This window comes from Canis lupus, chromosome 6 (assembly GCF_048164855.1).
Source record: "Canis lupus baileyi chromosome 6, mCanLup2.hap1, whole genome shotgun sequence".
NCBI lineage: Eukaryota > Metazoa > Chordata > Mammalia > Carnivora > Canidae > Canis > Canis lupus.
In genome coordinates, this window is record NC_132843.1 from 19192494 (window position 1) to 19209076 (window position 16583).

Below are 16583 nucleotides of genomic sequence, written 5' to 3' on the forward strand. Positions count from 1 at the left end.
GCCACAATGCCCTACGTTTTGGACTTTTTTGGGCAGGTGTGATGGTAGATTCCAGCTGGCTACAGATTCTTTGTCACTCTCCCCAGCAGGAAGTGGATTTTATTTCCCTTCCCTTTGAGTCTGGGCTGGCTCTGGATCTCCTGAATCACCAGACTACCCCAGAAGGGCACCGAGCAGTTCCAGGCCTGGCCTTTCGGAGCATGGCGGCTTCCGCTTCCTCCCTCTTGGAACACTCGTGCTGGGGACGCTCCCTCTGAGAACCCAGCTCCCGTGCTGGGACGGGGCCAAGCCACACCCAGAGGCCCTAAGCCGGTATCCAGTGGCAGCCCGTGGGAAAGCCATGTAGGACATCACAGCCCAACCTCGCCCCCTGACATCCTGTGCCACAGAGGCAGGCCAGCAAAGGTCAGGCCACTCAGGAGAACCACAGAACCATGAGAGAGGATAAACTGTCCTAAGCTGCTAAGTTTTGGCATGCAGCAACAGATAACTGAAATTCAAAAACAAAAGGTTCATAAGAAGGAAAATGATCTTGCTAACCAGAGCAGAGTAACCAAGCACAGGTCAGCACACTCGCTGAGAGGAAGCAGAACTGTGTAGAACACATGACAACATCTTTATCCTTGAGCGGGTTTGACCTCAAAACTGGCTTCAGCTTCTTAGGCCTCTTTCTGATGTTCGACACAGAACATTTAGAAAAAGAAAAAAAAAATCTCATTTTAATACAGCCTCATCCCAACACGTGTGTTTCACACAGGCCTTATTTTTTAAACAGAGTTTATTGTATTTAATACATTATAAAATTTGAAAAATTGTAGGAAAGCAGCAGACTCAAACTGGAGCAACTCTAACAAGTAATAATTTCTGGCCCCTTTGCAAAACTGATCAGTTTAAAAACAAAGTAATGTTCACATCTGTGAGGCGGACAAAAAATTGTGACTTCTGTACAAACTACATTTAAAATTTCATGTCTAATGTCTTTCGAATGCAGTGTGCTCATGAGAGTTTTCTGAAGTCCTGCCGGTCCCCGCCTAAAGAGAGGACATGAAACCTCCATACGCAAAATAAACTCGAGTCAAGGTGTTTTTTTTGTTGTTTTTTTGTTTTTTAAAAAAAAAAAGGAAAAAGAAAGACAAAGGAAAAGAAACGATGGATGGCTGTTGGCAATGGAAACTGTAAGGAGATGCGTCCTCACTGCTCATGGCTTGTTTATTGGTCAGGGGCCTCGGGAGGCCCAGGACACTTCACGGCCATCACAGCACCAACTGTAGCTACCACCTTTTTTAAAACATTTTTTTGTTCCTTTTTTTTTGCATTTCCTACCTTTTGACATATATATATATTTATATATTTTTTTACACCTTGAGGATATCACTATTCCAATTGTTCCCATATGAATACAGGTGTGGTCTCTATTGGATATAAATGTGTCTTTTTATTCATTTTAGGTCCAGGACTTGGTTTGCTGTCCCAACTGCACATAAATGTCCCTTTTTTGTTTGCGTTATTTGTTGTGTACGTTTTTTTTTTCTTTTTGCATAAGAAATCTGTCCATTTAGTCCAGAGGCTCTTGCTTTATCCGGATGACGGAGGGCACGCGGGGCGTCCGCCTCAGCTCCCGCCGCAGGACGTACTCGCTGAACTGGGACGAGTCTACTCCTCCTCCACAGGAGCCCACGATTTCAAATCCTCTCTGCTGCAACCTCTCGAGGACCTGCACGGGGCCAAGACAAGCATTGGGTTAGGGGGAGACAGGTCCTCTGGCCACACACACACACACACCCAAAGAAGTGTCCTGAAGTTTGAGATCTTGTGCAGCCCTGGTCACTCTTGCTCGATCCCCAAATCTCTTGAGTTCCTACTTTTATTTTTTTATTTTTTAAATTTTATTTATTCATGAGAGACACACAGACAGAGAGAGAGCCAGAGACACAGGCAGAGGGAGAAGCAGGCTCCATGCAGGGAGCCCGACGTGGGACTCGATCCCAGGTCTCCAGCTGAGGCGGACATGCCTCTTCGCCCTGGGCTGAAGGCAGCGCTAAACCGCTGGGCCACTGGGGCTGCCCCGAGTTCCTACTTTTAAAAGAAGAGCCTTTACGAAGACTGAAGGGCAGGAGGGAGGGACCATCGTTTCCAATACCTCAGATGCGCCTTTCCATGCTTGCCTCGCACGCACTGATACATTTAATGATTACAACCACCCGGCATTGCGGGGGATCAGCCCATTTCCTACATGGGAAAACCGAGGCTCCCAGCCTGTAAGTGATAGAACTGGGTTTCCAACTCAGGTCCGTTTGGCCTCAGATGCCACGTTTCTTGCAACATGCAACGCTACCTTCTCTGCCAAAAGAGAGGATTCACATTTCAAATCTCATTTATCACTAAGATATCGTCTAGGAGATATGATAAATGATATGGCCAGACAGTGATTTTATCTGAATTTACTCAGCCAGTGATTCATTCCCAACTCACTCCCCATTGTTGAAAGCTGCCAGTACTAACTTAATATATTTTGGTTTGGAAGATGGATATCATTTCAATAGCAGAACAAATGGGCTGCTGAAGACAGTAGAGGTTTATCTACAGGTTTTCAAGTTTATGGCATCTGAAATAGATTTATTGCCTGTGCATTAATGAATGTGTGCATTCAGGGAGGCAAGAATAAATGCAGTGGTTATATGTTGGAAAACACATCCAAAATAGAGAGATTCTAAACTTCTCACTTAATGATCACTTCTCATAATCTCTTCAATTTTGAAATCAAATACGTGACGCCAGAAAGACACTTGGGTCAGTCACCTACATGTCTGACAGTCTTAAATCCCGGAAACAACTCCTTCAATCTTAGATAAGCAGAAATAGGGAAAAATTATCTAGAGCACCATTTCCTTAGAAATCCAGCAGATACTGGACTTGCAAATGTTCCCTAGGCTTCTGGGTAAAATTAAATTACTGCTATACCACTCTAAAGGCAAGACAACTCAATCATAACTTAAAAAAACAAGTCTGGCTCAAAATTTCTTGAGGGGGATGAAGTGAAATGGTATTAAATAACTTTCAAAATGTACTTACTGTAAAGTGAGCTCTTACTATTTCTCTTTAAATTATTATTAGTTTGAGATGCCTGGGTGGCTCAGTGGTTGAGCATCTGCCTTTGGCTCAGGTCGTGATCCTGGAGTCCTAGGATCGAGTCCCACATCGGGCTCCCCACAGGGAGCCTGCTTCTCCCCCACCTACGTTTGCCTCTCTCTCTGTGTGTCTCTCATGAATAAATAAGTAAAATCTTTAAAAAATTATTATTATTTGGTCGCCTACTTCTATGTGGAATATAATTTGCTATTTTGCGAAAGAGCTAACTAGAGATTGGAAAACAATACAGGATGCTTTCTAAAAACTCAAACTTTGAATGCTGGCAAATTAAAAAAAAAAAAAAAGTCCTTATGAGAACAAAATGAACATTGTACCCTGCAGCACTCTGTGTCTGTAGCTATATTCACAATACATACGCACACCAGTCAGCAAAGGGACAGGATGAAGGAAACAATCCCTGAGCTCAAAATCAAGATGTACTTTGGTGGCAAGTCAATAAAAAGGTGAGGACCCAAGAGCCCACTCTACGATTTCCCCAGCAAAGGCAGGGATGTAGCCCGCCAGCAAGAAAAACTCCAGTTTGCTTGGCTAAACCACTGCACTGAAAAGGATTCTTTGCCTTGATAAGGACAGGAATTACCGAGGTAGAAGAAGCTGTGAACAATGAAGCACCTAACTCTGGTACTGTTTGTCTTGCAGTGTTGTTAGGTTGCTAAATTGTTAAGTAGGGAAATCCCGAAGCTTCCTACCCAGGCATCTGATAGAGCTAATATCATTATTCCAGATGTTATCATTATGTTATCATTATTCCATATTATTCAATGTTACCTTGATGCGGTCAAAGCTTATTTCCATGTCACGCAAATAGCCACACTCCTTGGCCATTTATTTTTATTTTTTTAAAGATTTTATTTATTTACTTGACAGAGGGAGGGAGAGAGCCCAAGCAGGGGGAGTGGCAGCCAGAGGGAGAGGAAGAAGCAGGCTGTCCGAGGAGCAGGGAGCCTGATGTAGGGCTGGATCCCAGGAACCTCGGGATCATGACCTACACTGAAGGCAGATGCTTAACCGACTGAGCCACCCAGGCACCCCTGGCCATTTCTTTTTAAACATAAATTTGTAAATAGTAAAATTCCTTAAAATTAGTGATCACTTGAGAATATTAAAATCTTTCTGGGGGTGGATGGGAGTATCAGTTCTTGTGCATCTTATCCTAAAAGCCTAGAAGACAAGTGCCTATTTTCTTGGTTGGTGGAGCAGGAAGCTAGAGTCATTGACTGTGTCATGGTCACATCAGGCTGTGTCACTGATGATCTTAATCCAGATGAAAATGTCCACATCTGATGAGACTTGAATAACTGGGAAACTTGTCAGGCATGTGAATTTATTCAGTGGCCTGAGTGGTGGGGCTGGGCTTCTGTGTGAGAGATGGGGCCCTAGGGAAGCAATGCTGTCATGGCTCTGATGGGTGCTGCCCCTCCCTCCATCTGGAGGGAAGCTGGGGCAGGTTGTGTGTGGGGGACGTGAAAGGCTTTCAGAGCTTTAGAGGCTGTGATAAATAGCGGGGACCCTGCTCAGGAACACAGGGTGGTGCGGGGTGCACCTCTGGCCCCATCCAACATAACGGCTGCCACACTGCCTAAGAGCACCTGGCTCTCTCTCCTGCGCTCCTGCGACACTGCTTCTGCCAGTGTCTCCTGCCGTTCTGTTCTCAGACATCTGTTTATAAATTTTAAAAATTATAAATAGTTGTGGAACAATCTTCAGGGGGCAGAATGGTAGAGTGGGCACTTCTAGTCTTTGAGCTGTGGGAGAGGTTTCATTGGGTCTATTCTGAACAAAATCATGGCCCCATCCCAATTAAGAAGAGGAATAGGGGGAAACCCCAAGCCCTTATTCCACTGACTTCAAATCATTTTGAGTCACATAGACCTGGAGCCAAGACCCAGGTATACCTCTACTTTCTCCTCAGCAAGACAGAGGACTCAGTACTTACCTGTTCTAAGAAGACAAGGCACGTACAACACTTGGCCCAGGGCTGCCATGCATTAGTTAAGATGGTGAGCATACCCACTAGCATCTAAGGGACACATCACCTCACGTGTCATCCAAACTTCTGAATTCTATGCCTAAGTCTCCTTCTCCCATAGATTTCTCTGTCTCAGAAAATAGCAATTCCATTCACCCAGTTCCTCTGTCAACAATCTTAGTCACCCTTGGCCTCCTAGAACCTGCAGCCATTGTCAGAAACCTTGTTAGCTCTACTACACTCAAGATACTCAGGATCGGACCCTTCTCAAAGGTTGCTAACTGGTTGCTTGCCGTTTTCCATTTACTGCTAGAATCTTCATTTTCGAATGTGAGTTACATCATGCCACACTTTTGCTCGAAATCCGCAAATGGCTTTCCATTTTACTCACACAAGCAAATAATTCAAAACCACAAGAAACTGAAACAAAAAATCCCAGCGTGCTTACCACCGCCCAAGAGGCAAACCACGATCTGTCCCTGGCCACCTGCTGGCTTCGTGTCTCAGCACGCACTACGCCTTACTCACTTTCTTCAAGCCACATGGGCTCTCCTGATAACTCCTCAACATGCCAAGCAGACTCCTACCTCAGAGTTGTCACACCTTGCTGGTCCCTCTGCCTGGGAGACTCCATCCTCTTCTTGCTACCTGACCAACATTTCTGTTGATTACTGTTTGCTGCATTCACCCACCGCCCCCCTGTGCCGCTCTCCCCCGTCCCATCCTTCCTCAGAAGGTAAATTCCGTGAAAATAGAGCTATCGTTTCTTTCTTCATCTTCTAGATCTCCAGTGCTCATACCAGCATTGGGCACATAGTAGATGTTTAACAGACACCTGTGGATTGAATGAGTGCGTAGCAGGTGCACACAGTTACCTACCCAACAGAGGTGATGCCACGTGAGAGTTTCCCAGCTCTCCGGAGGAAAGGCGCTATGTGGAGGCAAGGTTAAGTAACAGCATTAAGAGCGACATTTGACGCCACACAGTGTATGACAAGGCTATACCTGGACCGAATTGAGGTGACAGTAGCCATTCAGTGGAAACCTAATGACGTGCGTTGAGTCGTGATTCCAGCCTGCGTTGACAGAGTTACACATCACGTCGCCGATCTCTGGAAACACCTCTTCTATCAAGGATTTGTCACCGCTGAGCGTGATCCTTTCTCCGAGGTCTGGGGCGACACGCACCACTAGGCACTCACAGGGCCTTGAAAAGCGACCAGTTTCTCTGTCCTGCTTCCATCTTTCCATCTCCAACAACATGGGCTGAAGCTGAAAATATTTTGCCTCTTCATATAACAAAGTGTAGTCCTGAGGGGGAAACAAAAGGTATTTCACAGTGCAAAACACAAACACGAAGCACTGAAAATGCTCACAGGTAAGGGGGTGATTTTTTCCCCCACCTCTGTTACTTCAATAATCAAATTTGTGTGTAAATGTTTCACGCACAGCACATTGGTGCATGCATTCATTCAGCCATGATAAAAGGAGCTTAAGGGTATTAAGGGCCAGGTTGGCCCTATTCTAAATGCTCCCCATAAATCAAGTCCTATAACCCCCACAACCGCCCCTGAACTTGGAACCATTATTATTCCCATTGTGCAGATGAGATAACTGAGATGAGAAGGGCCGAACCCATGACTTTGCTCTTTCAGCAGAAGAGTGCCTGGGTATTTAAAATCTGTGGGATGAGAATCCTCTTTACATTCTCCCTGTGGAGCCAGGCATGGGATGCTGTGAGGGAGGCGCAGGTGCCCTATTCACAGGAGGCCCCCGCTCCCCTTCACCTTCATGGAAGCTGAGGACTCCTGTGGGAGGCAGGGGGCCTCTGGAGGTGGGAGCGGGGCTGGAGATGGTGGCGGGTGGGCACCTGCAGGCCGAGTGCTGCTTTTACCGAAGTGTGGGTGCCGATCTGTGCTGGTCTGGGGGCGGTGGGTGCACAGCCCTCAGCTGCTCTCTGCGCTGCCATCCTAAAGTGAGGGAGGCCAACTAGCCCATGATCCCTGCAGGACAGACGTGCAGAAACGAAACCCATCCCTTTCTGAAAGCACAGCCACCCATTCTATGAGCATGGTTTCTTTTTCTTTTGCCTTAAAAAAAAAAAATCTACTGAATTAAAGCAGAAATCTAGCAAGCAGGTATTAAAACACACACACAAGGGGCGCCTGGGTGGCTCAGTCAGTTAAGCAGCTGCCTTTGGCTCAGGTCATGATCCCAGGGTCCCAGGATCAAGCCCCATGTAGGGCTCACTGCTCAGTGGTGAGCCTGCTTCTCCCTCTCCCCCTGCTCCTCCACTCCCCCTGCTTGTGCTCTCTCTCTATCTCTCAAATAAATATGCAAAATCTTTAAAGAAAAATAAATAAAACACACATACAAGTCACTGAATGGGAGGACTAAGGAGGTGGAGGAGGAGGCAGCGAGGTAGGAATGATATTAGCAAGCGGGTCAATATTATGCCTACACGTAGCTATGACCACAATCATCTCTGGGTGTGAGGCAAGTGGACACTTGTCCCAGCTTGTTGACTGAGAACATTTTAATGAGCTGACACGGGCGTGTCTGCCAACCTTCCCGGGGCTGGAGCTGGCAGGTGATGCCTGTAGCCTGGTGCCTGCAGCAGGGCCGACACCGGGAGCCCAGGGCCCGAGTGTTGCCGGACGGAGGCCCCTGCCATCTGGATGGGGTGGCACGTGGAGAGGATGACCACAGGAAAACCGGTTTTAGGTGGCACTTTGCTCTTTTTCTTGCAAATTAAGCAACAAAGGCAGCAGCAGCAGCAGCATTATTTGGGGCCTCCAGAGAAAAATGTGGAGAGGTGGGGTAAGACAGTGCAGTGGGCCCCCAGCTGCATCTTCCACTTTCTGTGTCGAGACATCCGGGCCAGGTGAAGGTGCTGTCCCAGCCACTCAGTGCCCGGACCGCTTCTGCATCCTGCCTTCTCCCGGCAACCCCAGTCCTACAGGAGTCTGGGTTCCCCGCTGGAGAGGAGCACGGACTGGCACCTGCTTCACCTCCCGACCTGCAGGACGTACGGTTGGCTTTGAGGAGGTGAGAACGAAGCTGAGGAGTGGCCACTCTGAAGACAGGACAGAGACAGAACCGAGGCCCCCTCGGCCGGCTGCAGGGCAGGCGTGGGGAGACTGGGGGTTCCTCCCGGGTACCTGGGACCCCTGTGTGGGGACCGAGCTGTCTCTGAAGTACATCAGCTGTGAGTTAGCGACCTCAGTCCTGTACTTACTTGTCAAGATGACAGCTCTCAAGGAGATTTAAAAACAGCACCGACAGTCACACAAGCAATAGAAGTGAGAGCTTCTGCTACTGCTTTTTATTTTCCTCTGAGAATGAAAAATTTTAGCACAAGGAAGAATCTGGACTCCGGGGCAAATGTGTCATCCAGTCTTCAAATCTGAGGCTGCCTAGAGCAGTCTTATTGACCAACCTTGGCCCTTATGGAGGAATTCTTTCAAACACTGCTGAATAGTGACCGTTAGCCTCTGATTAGATGCTTCCAGTGGCGGGAAGCTTACTACTAACAGGCCACAGCATCGACTTTGTTGGACGCTCTGGTTAAACTTCTGTACACTTCTTGGTTAGAGTGACCTGATTTTCCCTGTAGTTCCAACTTATTCAGATTCTGCTATCTGAGGCTACAGTGATCCTGAACTTTCTGTGACACATGAACCTTTCTTACATTTGAAGACAATGGTTATGTCTTACTACCATTCAGGCTGAAAATACCCAATCTTTTCAGGTCTTTCTCATTTGTTATGACTTAGAGGTCCTTCAACATCTGCTACGTGCTTGACTTTGTCAACATACTTCTAAAACCCAAACCGGAAGTGAACCTAACATTTCAGAGGTGACCTAATGAGTGTGCTGTAAAACCTTCGCTTGGCCGGACATTCTAACCACTCTTAAAGCAGCCTGCATTCATCTCCGATGGCTGCTGCAACGCTTACCACACACTGCGTGGCTTAAAACCACACACATTTATTCTCTTACAGTTTTGGAAGCTGGAAGCCTAAAATGGATCATTAAGGTGGTGTTTCTTCTGGAAACTCCAGAGGAGTATCCAGGCCCTTGCCTTTTTTCAGCTTGCAGAAGCAGCCTGCATTCCTCAGCCTGTGGTCCCATATCACTCTCGCCTCCACTAAGGTCATATCTTCTCTGACTCTGAGGAGTCACATCCTCCTGCCTCCTCCTTTCACTTGGACGGACCCTTGTGAGTACACTGGACCCACCTGGATGACTCACAATGATCTCCCCATAGCAAGACCCTTAACTTATCACACCTGCAAAGTCCTTTCTGCCATGTAAGGTGACATATTCCTGGGCTTCCAGAAATCATGATGTGGACATCTTTGGGGGGCCGTTATTCTGCGTACCTCCCAGCGTAAGGCTGTATTAACTTTCTTGTCTGTCCTATTACCCAGCCAGTTTACATTTTGCTTCCAGTGGAGTCTCTACACCTTTCCCAAGAGCTGCTCTCGAGCTAGGTCCTCCTCTTACAGCATTTGTGAACAATTTTAAATCTCCACTATTTATCCTTCTTCAAATTGCCTACTGTGGGTTCTGAATTCATTCCAATATACTGAGAAAATGTGGATTCTTTCGCCCAGTGCTCTGCTCTCTCATTTTTTTTGTCATTTTGAACCGGATGTTCTGTTTCTGCATGTGAATCATTTCTTAAATGTAATGACAGGACAGGGCTACATGCAGGCCTTGGTTCAGGCTGATGGCTCAGGTAATAAATTAAGGTTCTGGATTCTGGCTATTTGAACAGTTATAAAGTCTATAATTCTGAGATCAACCAGTCCACAGTTGCAGCATTTGCTGGGTGTCTGGTTGAAATACCGTGTGTTTGGAGGGGCCTCCAATGGGAAGGCTGGACATGTGGGAGGGACCCAAGTCTCCCTACTGCCCAGAGATTCTCCTTAATTGTTTTCCAGTCTCCTTATCTATAAAATAAGAGGAATAAATCACATTAAAGTCACTACCAGGGGACGCCTGGGTGGCTCAATGGTTGAGCACCTGCCTTTGGCTCAGGGCATGATCCTGGGATCTGGGATTGAGTCCAGTGTCTGTCTCCCTGCGAGGAGTCTGCTTCTCCCTCTGCCTATGCCTCTGCTTCTCTCTCTCTCTGTGTCTCTCATGAATAAATAAATAAAATCTTAAAAAAAAAAAAAAAAAGAAAAAAAGTCACTACCGGGCGCGATATTCTGAGCCTACATCCAGGGCAATATCCTGATCCACCAGTTTGTCCACCATAACCTGAAGGTAATAAGGCTGGCAGGACAGAGCTACAAATCCTCTATGCTGACTCTAAATTCTCAACACTTTTTTTTTCCCTCTGAGTTCACAAGCCACATGGGTAATCCACCCTGAGGTCTGGCCATGGACTGACAGAGAGCCTCCCTGTATGGTGCTGCTCATGTTCATCACTCCCTGCTCTTGGAAAAATAGGGAAACACTGGCCCTTATCAGACTTGTGGCCTGCTCAGTGATTGCTCCAGGATCCTGCCAGTGGTTTTTAATGTGTAGGTTAAAGGGGTCCCCTGAAGGTCATCGTATGCCCTGGGATGTATCTCAGGGGCCTAGCTTTGAGCTACCTCAGGCCACCAGGTCCTCTTGCCCATCTCTACTCGACCATCTGGCTCCATCTCTTCCTTTACTATGTCATTCCTCCTGGTGTCCGGGCACAGTGCTGTCTGCGTGGGGGCAGCAGACGCTGGGGGGTAGCCGAGCACCCAGGCTCCACTTGGCCATCGCCCCCTCGAGGCCGACTTACCTCCCAGCATCTGCCAGCTCAAGAATTAAAAAGGCCCTTCTTGTTGGTGTTACCATTTTCTGCATGGTTAAGCTCACACTGGCCATTGGTTTTCTTGGCAGGTTCCTTTATATTCATCTTTCTCTACTTCCTAACACACGCTTCCAGTCTTAGCTTGTCAGAGAACCAGTGCCCCCGGCTGCCTTCCTTAGGAACCTCGTCCTCCTTCCCTTCCTCAATCAGCATCAGTTAATTTTATTGCCTAAATCCCATATATTTTAGAGTTTATCAAGTTTCTCTTTAGAACTCTCTGACCTTGTGCTTGTCTCCTTCTACTCTCTGAATCTTTTGAAATCTTCTTTCCTTACACTCTGGTTCCTATCTGGCAACACCCACTGTTCCTTTCTTTGGCTTTTACAACCTCTAGACAACTCAGTCTCTTATCCCCAAGGTATGAGGCAGAAATCAGCAGAACTTTATGGGGCAGCAGCAGAAGGTTTGGCTCTAGATGTTTTTTTTTTTCTTTCTTTCTTTTTCTTTCTTTCTTTTTTTTCTTTTCTTTTTTCTTTCTGATTTTATTTGCTTATTTGAGAGAGGGTAAGAGAGCATGAGTAGGGGGAGGAAGGGATCAGAGGCAGAGGGAGAAGGGGAGAGAAAATCTCTCAAGCAGACTCTGAGCTGAGTGTGGAGCCTCACACAGGGTTCGATCTCAGGACCCTGAGATCATGACCTGAGCCGAAACCAAGAGTCAGACACTCAACCGACTGAACCATCCTGGTGCCCCTGGCCCCAGATTTTCTTTTGAGGGAAATGAACCCAAAGCATCCACATTTGCTTTCGGCAAAGCAATTCCAGAATATACTAGACACCGTCATTCCTCTGCCCTAGCTTCTGTGCCAGTTTTATCTTCTCCAATTAAGAAAGCATCATTCATATTTCTTGCTTAGCTTGCTTATCATATCCAGATAAAGGAAAACAGATTATTTAGACCTATTATCATGTTTAAATAATTTTAAAATCCTAGAATACATATTTTTAAAATAATTTTTGGGGGAGATTTACAGTGGTTTTTTTGAGGCATAGAAATATCAAGATCCCATTTTATAGACAAATACATTGAGCTTTGCTAAGACCCCAGAGATAGGTACATGGAACAAGAAGGAAAATATGGGTAAACTCCAAAATGCAAATTGACCATGTTTCAAAAGCTTACTTCTTGATTAAATATCTGGAAATCAGAAAACATCTCCCTAGAAGAAGAAAAGGGATATAGACCGTGTATTGGTTTCCAATCGCTGCTGTAAGAAATTACCACATATTCGGTTGCCTTAAAACAACACAGAGTCACTCTTGTAGTTCTGGAGGTCAGAAGTCTGAGGTGGGTCTTAGGGCTAGCTAGCATCAAGCTCCCCGCGGGACTGCCTTCCTTCAGAAGCCTGTAGGGGACAATGGCTTTCCTTGCCCTTCTCAGCATCCAGAGGCTGCCTGCATTCCTTGGCTTGTGGCCAACAATCACAATACTTCCTTGATCACATCTTCTCTGACTCTGACCCTGACCCTCCTCCTTCTCTCTTTCACTTATAAGGACCTTTGTGATTCCACTGGCCCACCTGGATTATCCAGGATAATCTCCCCATTTCAAGACTCTTAATCACATCTGCAAAATCCCTTTTGCCACATAAAGTAATATATTCTGGGGATTAGAATGTGGACCCCCTTGGGGGTCATTATTCAGCCTGCCACACACATTTACTGGTTTCACCGAATAGTTCAGAGGTTTATTTAACTTCTAATGGCCTTGAAGTTTTACACAGTAGTTGGCACATCCTTGCATTTAAAAGGCAACTCAGTCACTTGTTCATTTTAAAATCCATTCATGTGCCAGATGCCGTGCTAGACTTTGTACCATGGGGACAAAGAGGGATTTTCTCTGGGGAATGCATCCAGGTCATCCCAGGAGTTCCCAAGCAGTACTTAGCTCTCCAGAAGGCAGGGTATGTACATCAGGGGACCCAGAAGGCAGGGGCACTGAGAAAACGAGGAAAATAAAGAACTTTATAGTTTATATTTCAAAAATAGACTCCAGGTAGTAGTCTTGAAAAAAGAAAAACCATCTCTGCAGGATTTAACTTCCTTTCATTTTAAATTTTTTCAGATTTTTTGTTTGTTTCTTTGCTTTCTTCTTCTTCTTCTTCTTCTTCTTTTTTTTTTTTTTTTTTTTTTTTTTTGGTGTGAGGTGGGTCACCATAGTTTTTCCAGTATTTCAGGTCTGGAGTGTCTAAAATTCTTAATTTCCCTGGCTCTGCCATACTTTTTTCTTTAAGAGGACTTGATATTTTTATAGCAGTTTTAGGTTCATAGTTAAAATTGAGGGGAAAGGGACTCCTGGGTGGCTCAGTCAGTTAAGCTTCTGACTCTTGGTTTCCGCTCAGGTTGTGATCTCGGGGTCATGAAATGGAGCTCTGCTTGGAGTTCCATGCTCAGTGGGGCTCTTCCCCTGCACCCCACCCAATTGCTTTCTCTTTAAAAATAAACAAAATAAAATCTATAAATAAATAAATGAATAATAGAGGGGAGAGTACAGATATTTCCCATACCCTGCACAGTCTCCTCATTATCAACATCTCCCACCATAGTGGTGCATTTGTTACAGCTGCTGAACCTACACAATCACCCAAAGCCCATGATTTATACTGGAATTCACTTTTGCCCTTGTGCGTTCTTTGGGTTTGGGCAAATGTACAACGGACATGGACCCACCCGTTACCATACCATACAGGGTAGTTGCACTGCCCTAAACTCCTCTTTGTTCTTGCCATTCATCCCTCCCACCCCCTAACCTCCTTTCTTTTCTTCAAAGCCCAGAAAGACTGGCCCACTTACTCCTTTTCCTCTGCCACCATGTGAAACTTCTGGCCAGGAGGCCTCCTTCCCCTCCAGCAGCACCAACTGCCTGCTTCTCCTGACTATTCTTGTTTTTCTGGGGGGAGGATATCCAGCCAAGATTTATCCTGATGGCTAGTGAAGGAACCAGAAGCAGCGGCAAGGTGTCCCTTCTCTACCTGACCACGGTCTCCGTCCCCCATTGCCTCCAAATCTCCTAGAGAAAGGTAAGGTGATAATGACGGGGTATTTGTGGCAGCGTTGGGGAGCAGATCACTCTGCATTCTGAAGCCACACCCTGCCTTGGCAAGTCCCCTGAATACTAACTGTAGGAGTTGGGCCCCATGTGTAGAGTGGGGCATGGGCAGGGGCTAGAGATGCTATCTGAGATGGTGCCCAGACTGCTGGCTGGCTGTTCCGCCTGCCTCCCAGTCCTCTTTGGTTGCTATGGCTAGCCTTGCCTCTAAGGGAGTGTCTTTGGGAGAGGGAGAGAAGTGGCCCTGGGCAGGGGTACTGGGAGTAATAATCTCTGCACCAGAGACGCAAATACTAGGAGGCAGCAGCAGAGACTATGACTGGAGCAGCCACCCTAAGTGGCCACTCTCCTGGGTCCCAGAGAAGAGATTTCTTGGGGGTCTACCCGGCTCACCACTCTGTCTTCTCTGGAGTGAGTGCCTATAAGCCATGTCTGCTTGCCACAGCTGATTGGCTAAAGCATAAGCACGGGAGCCACTTGAGCCAATTAGATGATCTCTGTTCAACCAAGGAAGGGAAAGGAAACCCAGGGCATTGTTGGAGCAGAGCCATGGGCCTCACTCCTGAAAGCCCCAAATTCCCATGACTGAGGTCCTCAGAATTGCCCTGGTATTTCCACCTCTGAGAGAATGCTCCTGCTAATTCTATGAGATAAGCTAGTATCCTTCCCATAAAAACTTCCTTCCTCTCTTTCTGGTTTTCAACTAGGGCTGATTTTGACCTTAGATGACGTTTAGCAAAGTCTGGAGACATTCTGGGTTGTCATAAACGAGAGAGGGGGTTGGTGCTACTGGCTTGCAGTGCGTGGAAGCCAGGGATACTGCACAACATCCTATGATGCACAGGATAGCCCTGCCACAGATAATTTATTTGGATCAAAAGGTTAATAGTGCAAGATGAGAAACTCTAAGCTTGACCGGGGTCATTCTTATTGCAACCTAAGGGACACAGAAGTCACCCTGATTGATGGTCAGTCCTAGCATCATTAACGAATGTGCTAGCATTCGAGCACATATGATTACTAACATGATGCAATATGAAGTGCACAATATCACTAGAGATGTATTCTCACCAAAATGTTTAATCTAAACCTGTCGGGCCTTCAGACATGACTTGCAGTTTACAGGCAATCAGAGGCTAGAGTAGTGAACTAAACTACACAGGACAAGGCAGCCAGACAAATCCAGAAGGGGGGCATTCTGCGGGGCACCTGGCCCAGTTTCTTCAGCAAGTCGGCACCATATGAAAAGTGACAGACTATGCTAGGTAATAAAAGGAAGGAACATAACTGGATTCAATATGTTCTCTTATAGCAGATACCATCCTGGAAAAGACATCTGCAAAGGACATTTTGGGGTCAGCCTGGGAAATGTGAATATGGTTCCAGTGTTAGAGAAAATTAGATTTTATTGAAATAGGAAGGTAGAGATTATTGTCTGAAATAAGGATAGGAAAAGATCCAGAAGGCCATGCGTGTGCTAAGGTTTTTCACTTGGCAATCTCCGAGGGGTGGGAACATGGGGTTTAAACTTTTTTTGCCTGTTTATGTTTTCAAATTTTGTATAATGTGCATAAAGGTTATTAGAAATAACTAATACATTTTTAAACTTAAGGCAGGGATAGATAAGTTGTGGGCTGTGTGTTAGTGAATTTTTCTAAATCTAGGAAGGGTAGTCATCAGAGACTATAAAAGATGCTAGCAACAGAGGACACTGACCAAAGATGCTCAGAATAAAAGGCTAGAAAAATGTAACTTTTTTGTGGTTCCCCATGAAAAAGGGAACCAAAGTTCTGGACTCTTGGTGTACTGGGAATCACAACTGTGTGTGTGTGTGTGTGTGTGTGTGTGTGTGTGTGACCACTTGTACAACACAGAAAACAGAGCAAAGATGAACAAGTCAGTGTCACTGGGAGGAGGGGAGAATGAAGGGAAGGAGGACAGTCATCTCCATAATATAACAGCGCAGGGAAGTTCTACAATCACTTATTAGAGAATAGATTCCGATGGCTTTCAGAGGGAGGAGGGCATAAGCAGCTGCCACTTCAATGGTGTTGTGAAATATGAAATTATCTAAGTTGCTAAGTGGGTATCCAGCTCAGACAGCACATTTGCAAGATGGCATTTCAAGGGGTGTAGGACACTGTGACGTCAACGTTGCACACATTGGCTCAACCTTGCATTGAATAACTGGAGAGGGAAGCCAGAAATCAAGGAACTCTTTCCCTGGCAAACCCAGTTAAGGCAGATTCTCTCCTCATGCCATGTCCCCTCTTCCAAGTCAGGAAATCGACTTGGATGAGGAACACAACACAACTTGGGTTGTTCGGGGATGGGCAGTCTGAGGGCTCCTCTGCGTGCACGTCTATATTTGTGGTCGGCACAAGCTGCTTCAATCCCACCATCAGCCATGGGAGCTGAATGGTCACTTTGGCTTGCACTCTCCTCCTGCTGCTCCTCTAGGTTCCAGAACACTCTGTCATGGATGTACAGCCTGTCGCCCAGAGGTTCTGTGGGAAACATCTCAGGGCCTTGAGAGACGAGAGTTTCATTTAACAAGC

General features: G+C 46.2%; 1 protein-coding gene across 4 annotated transcripts in view; it reads right to left on the reverse strand.

The window, feature by feature from the left end:
• Window positions 1-760: 760 nt before the first annotated feature.
• The window catches only part of KCTD1 (potassium channel tetramerization domain containing 1), a 183932-nt gene continuing 168109 nt past the window's right edge, over window positions 761-16583 (reverse strand). For all 4 annotated transcript variants that reach the window (XM_072829105.1, XM_072829102.1, XM_072829101.1 and 1 more), the window contains 2 exons: window positions 6125-6430; window positions 761-1714 (listed from right to left, as the gene is read on the reverse strand). In XM_072829105.1, the coding sequence (XP_072685206.1) occupies window positions 1556-1714; window positions 6125-6430 (465 nt within the window). In that variant the 3' untranslated portion in view covers window positions 761-1555. The remainder of the gene's footprint in view (window positions 1715-6124; window positions 6431-16583) is intronic.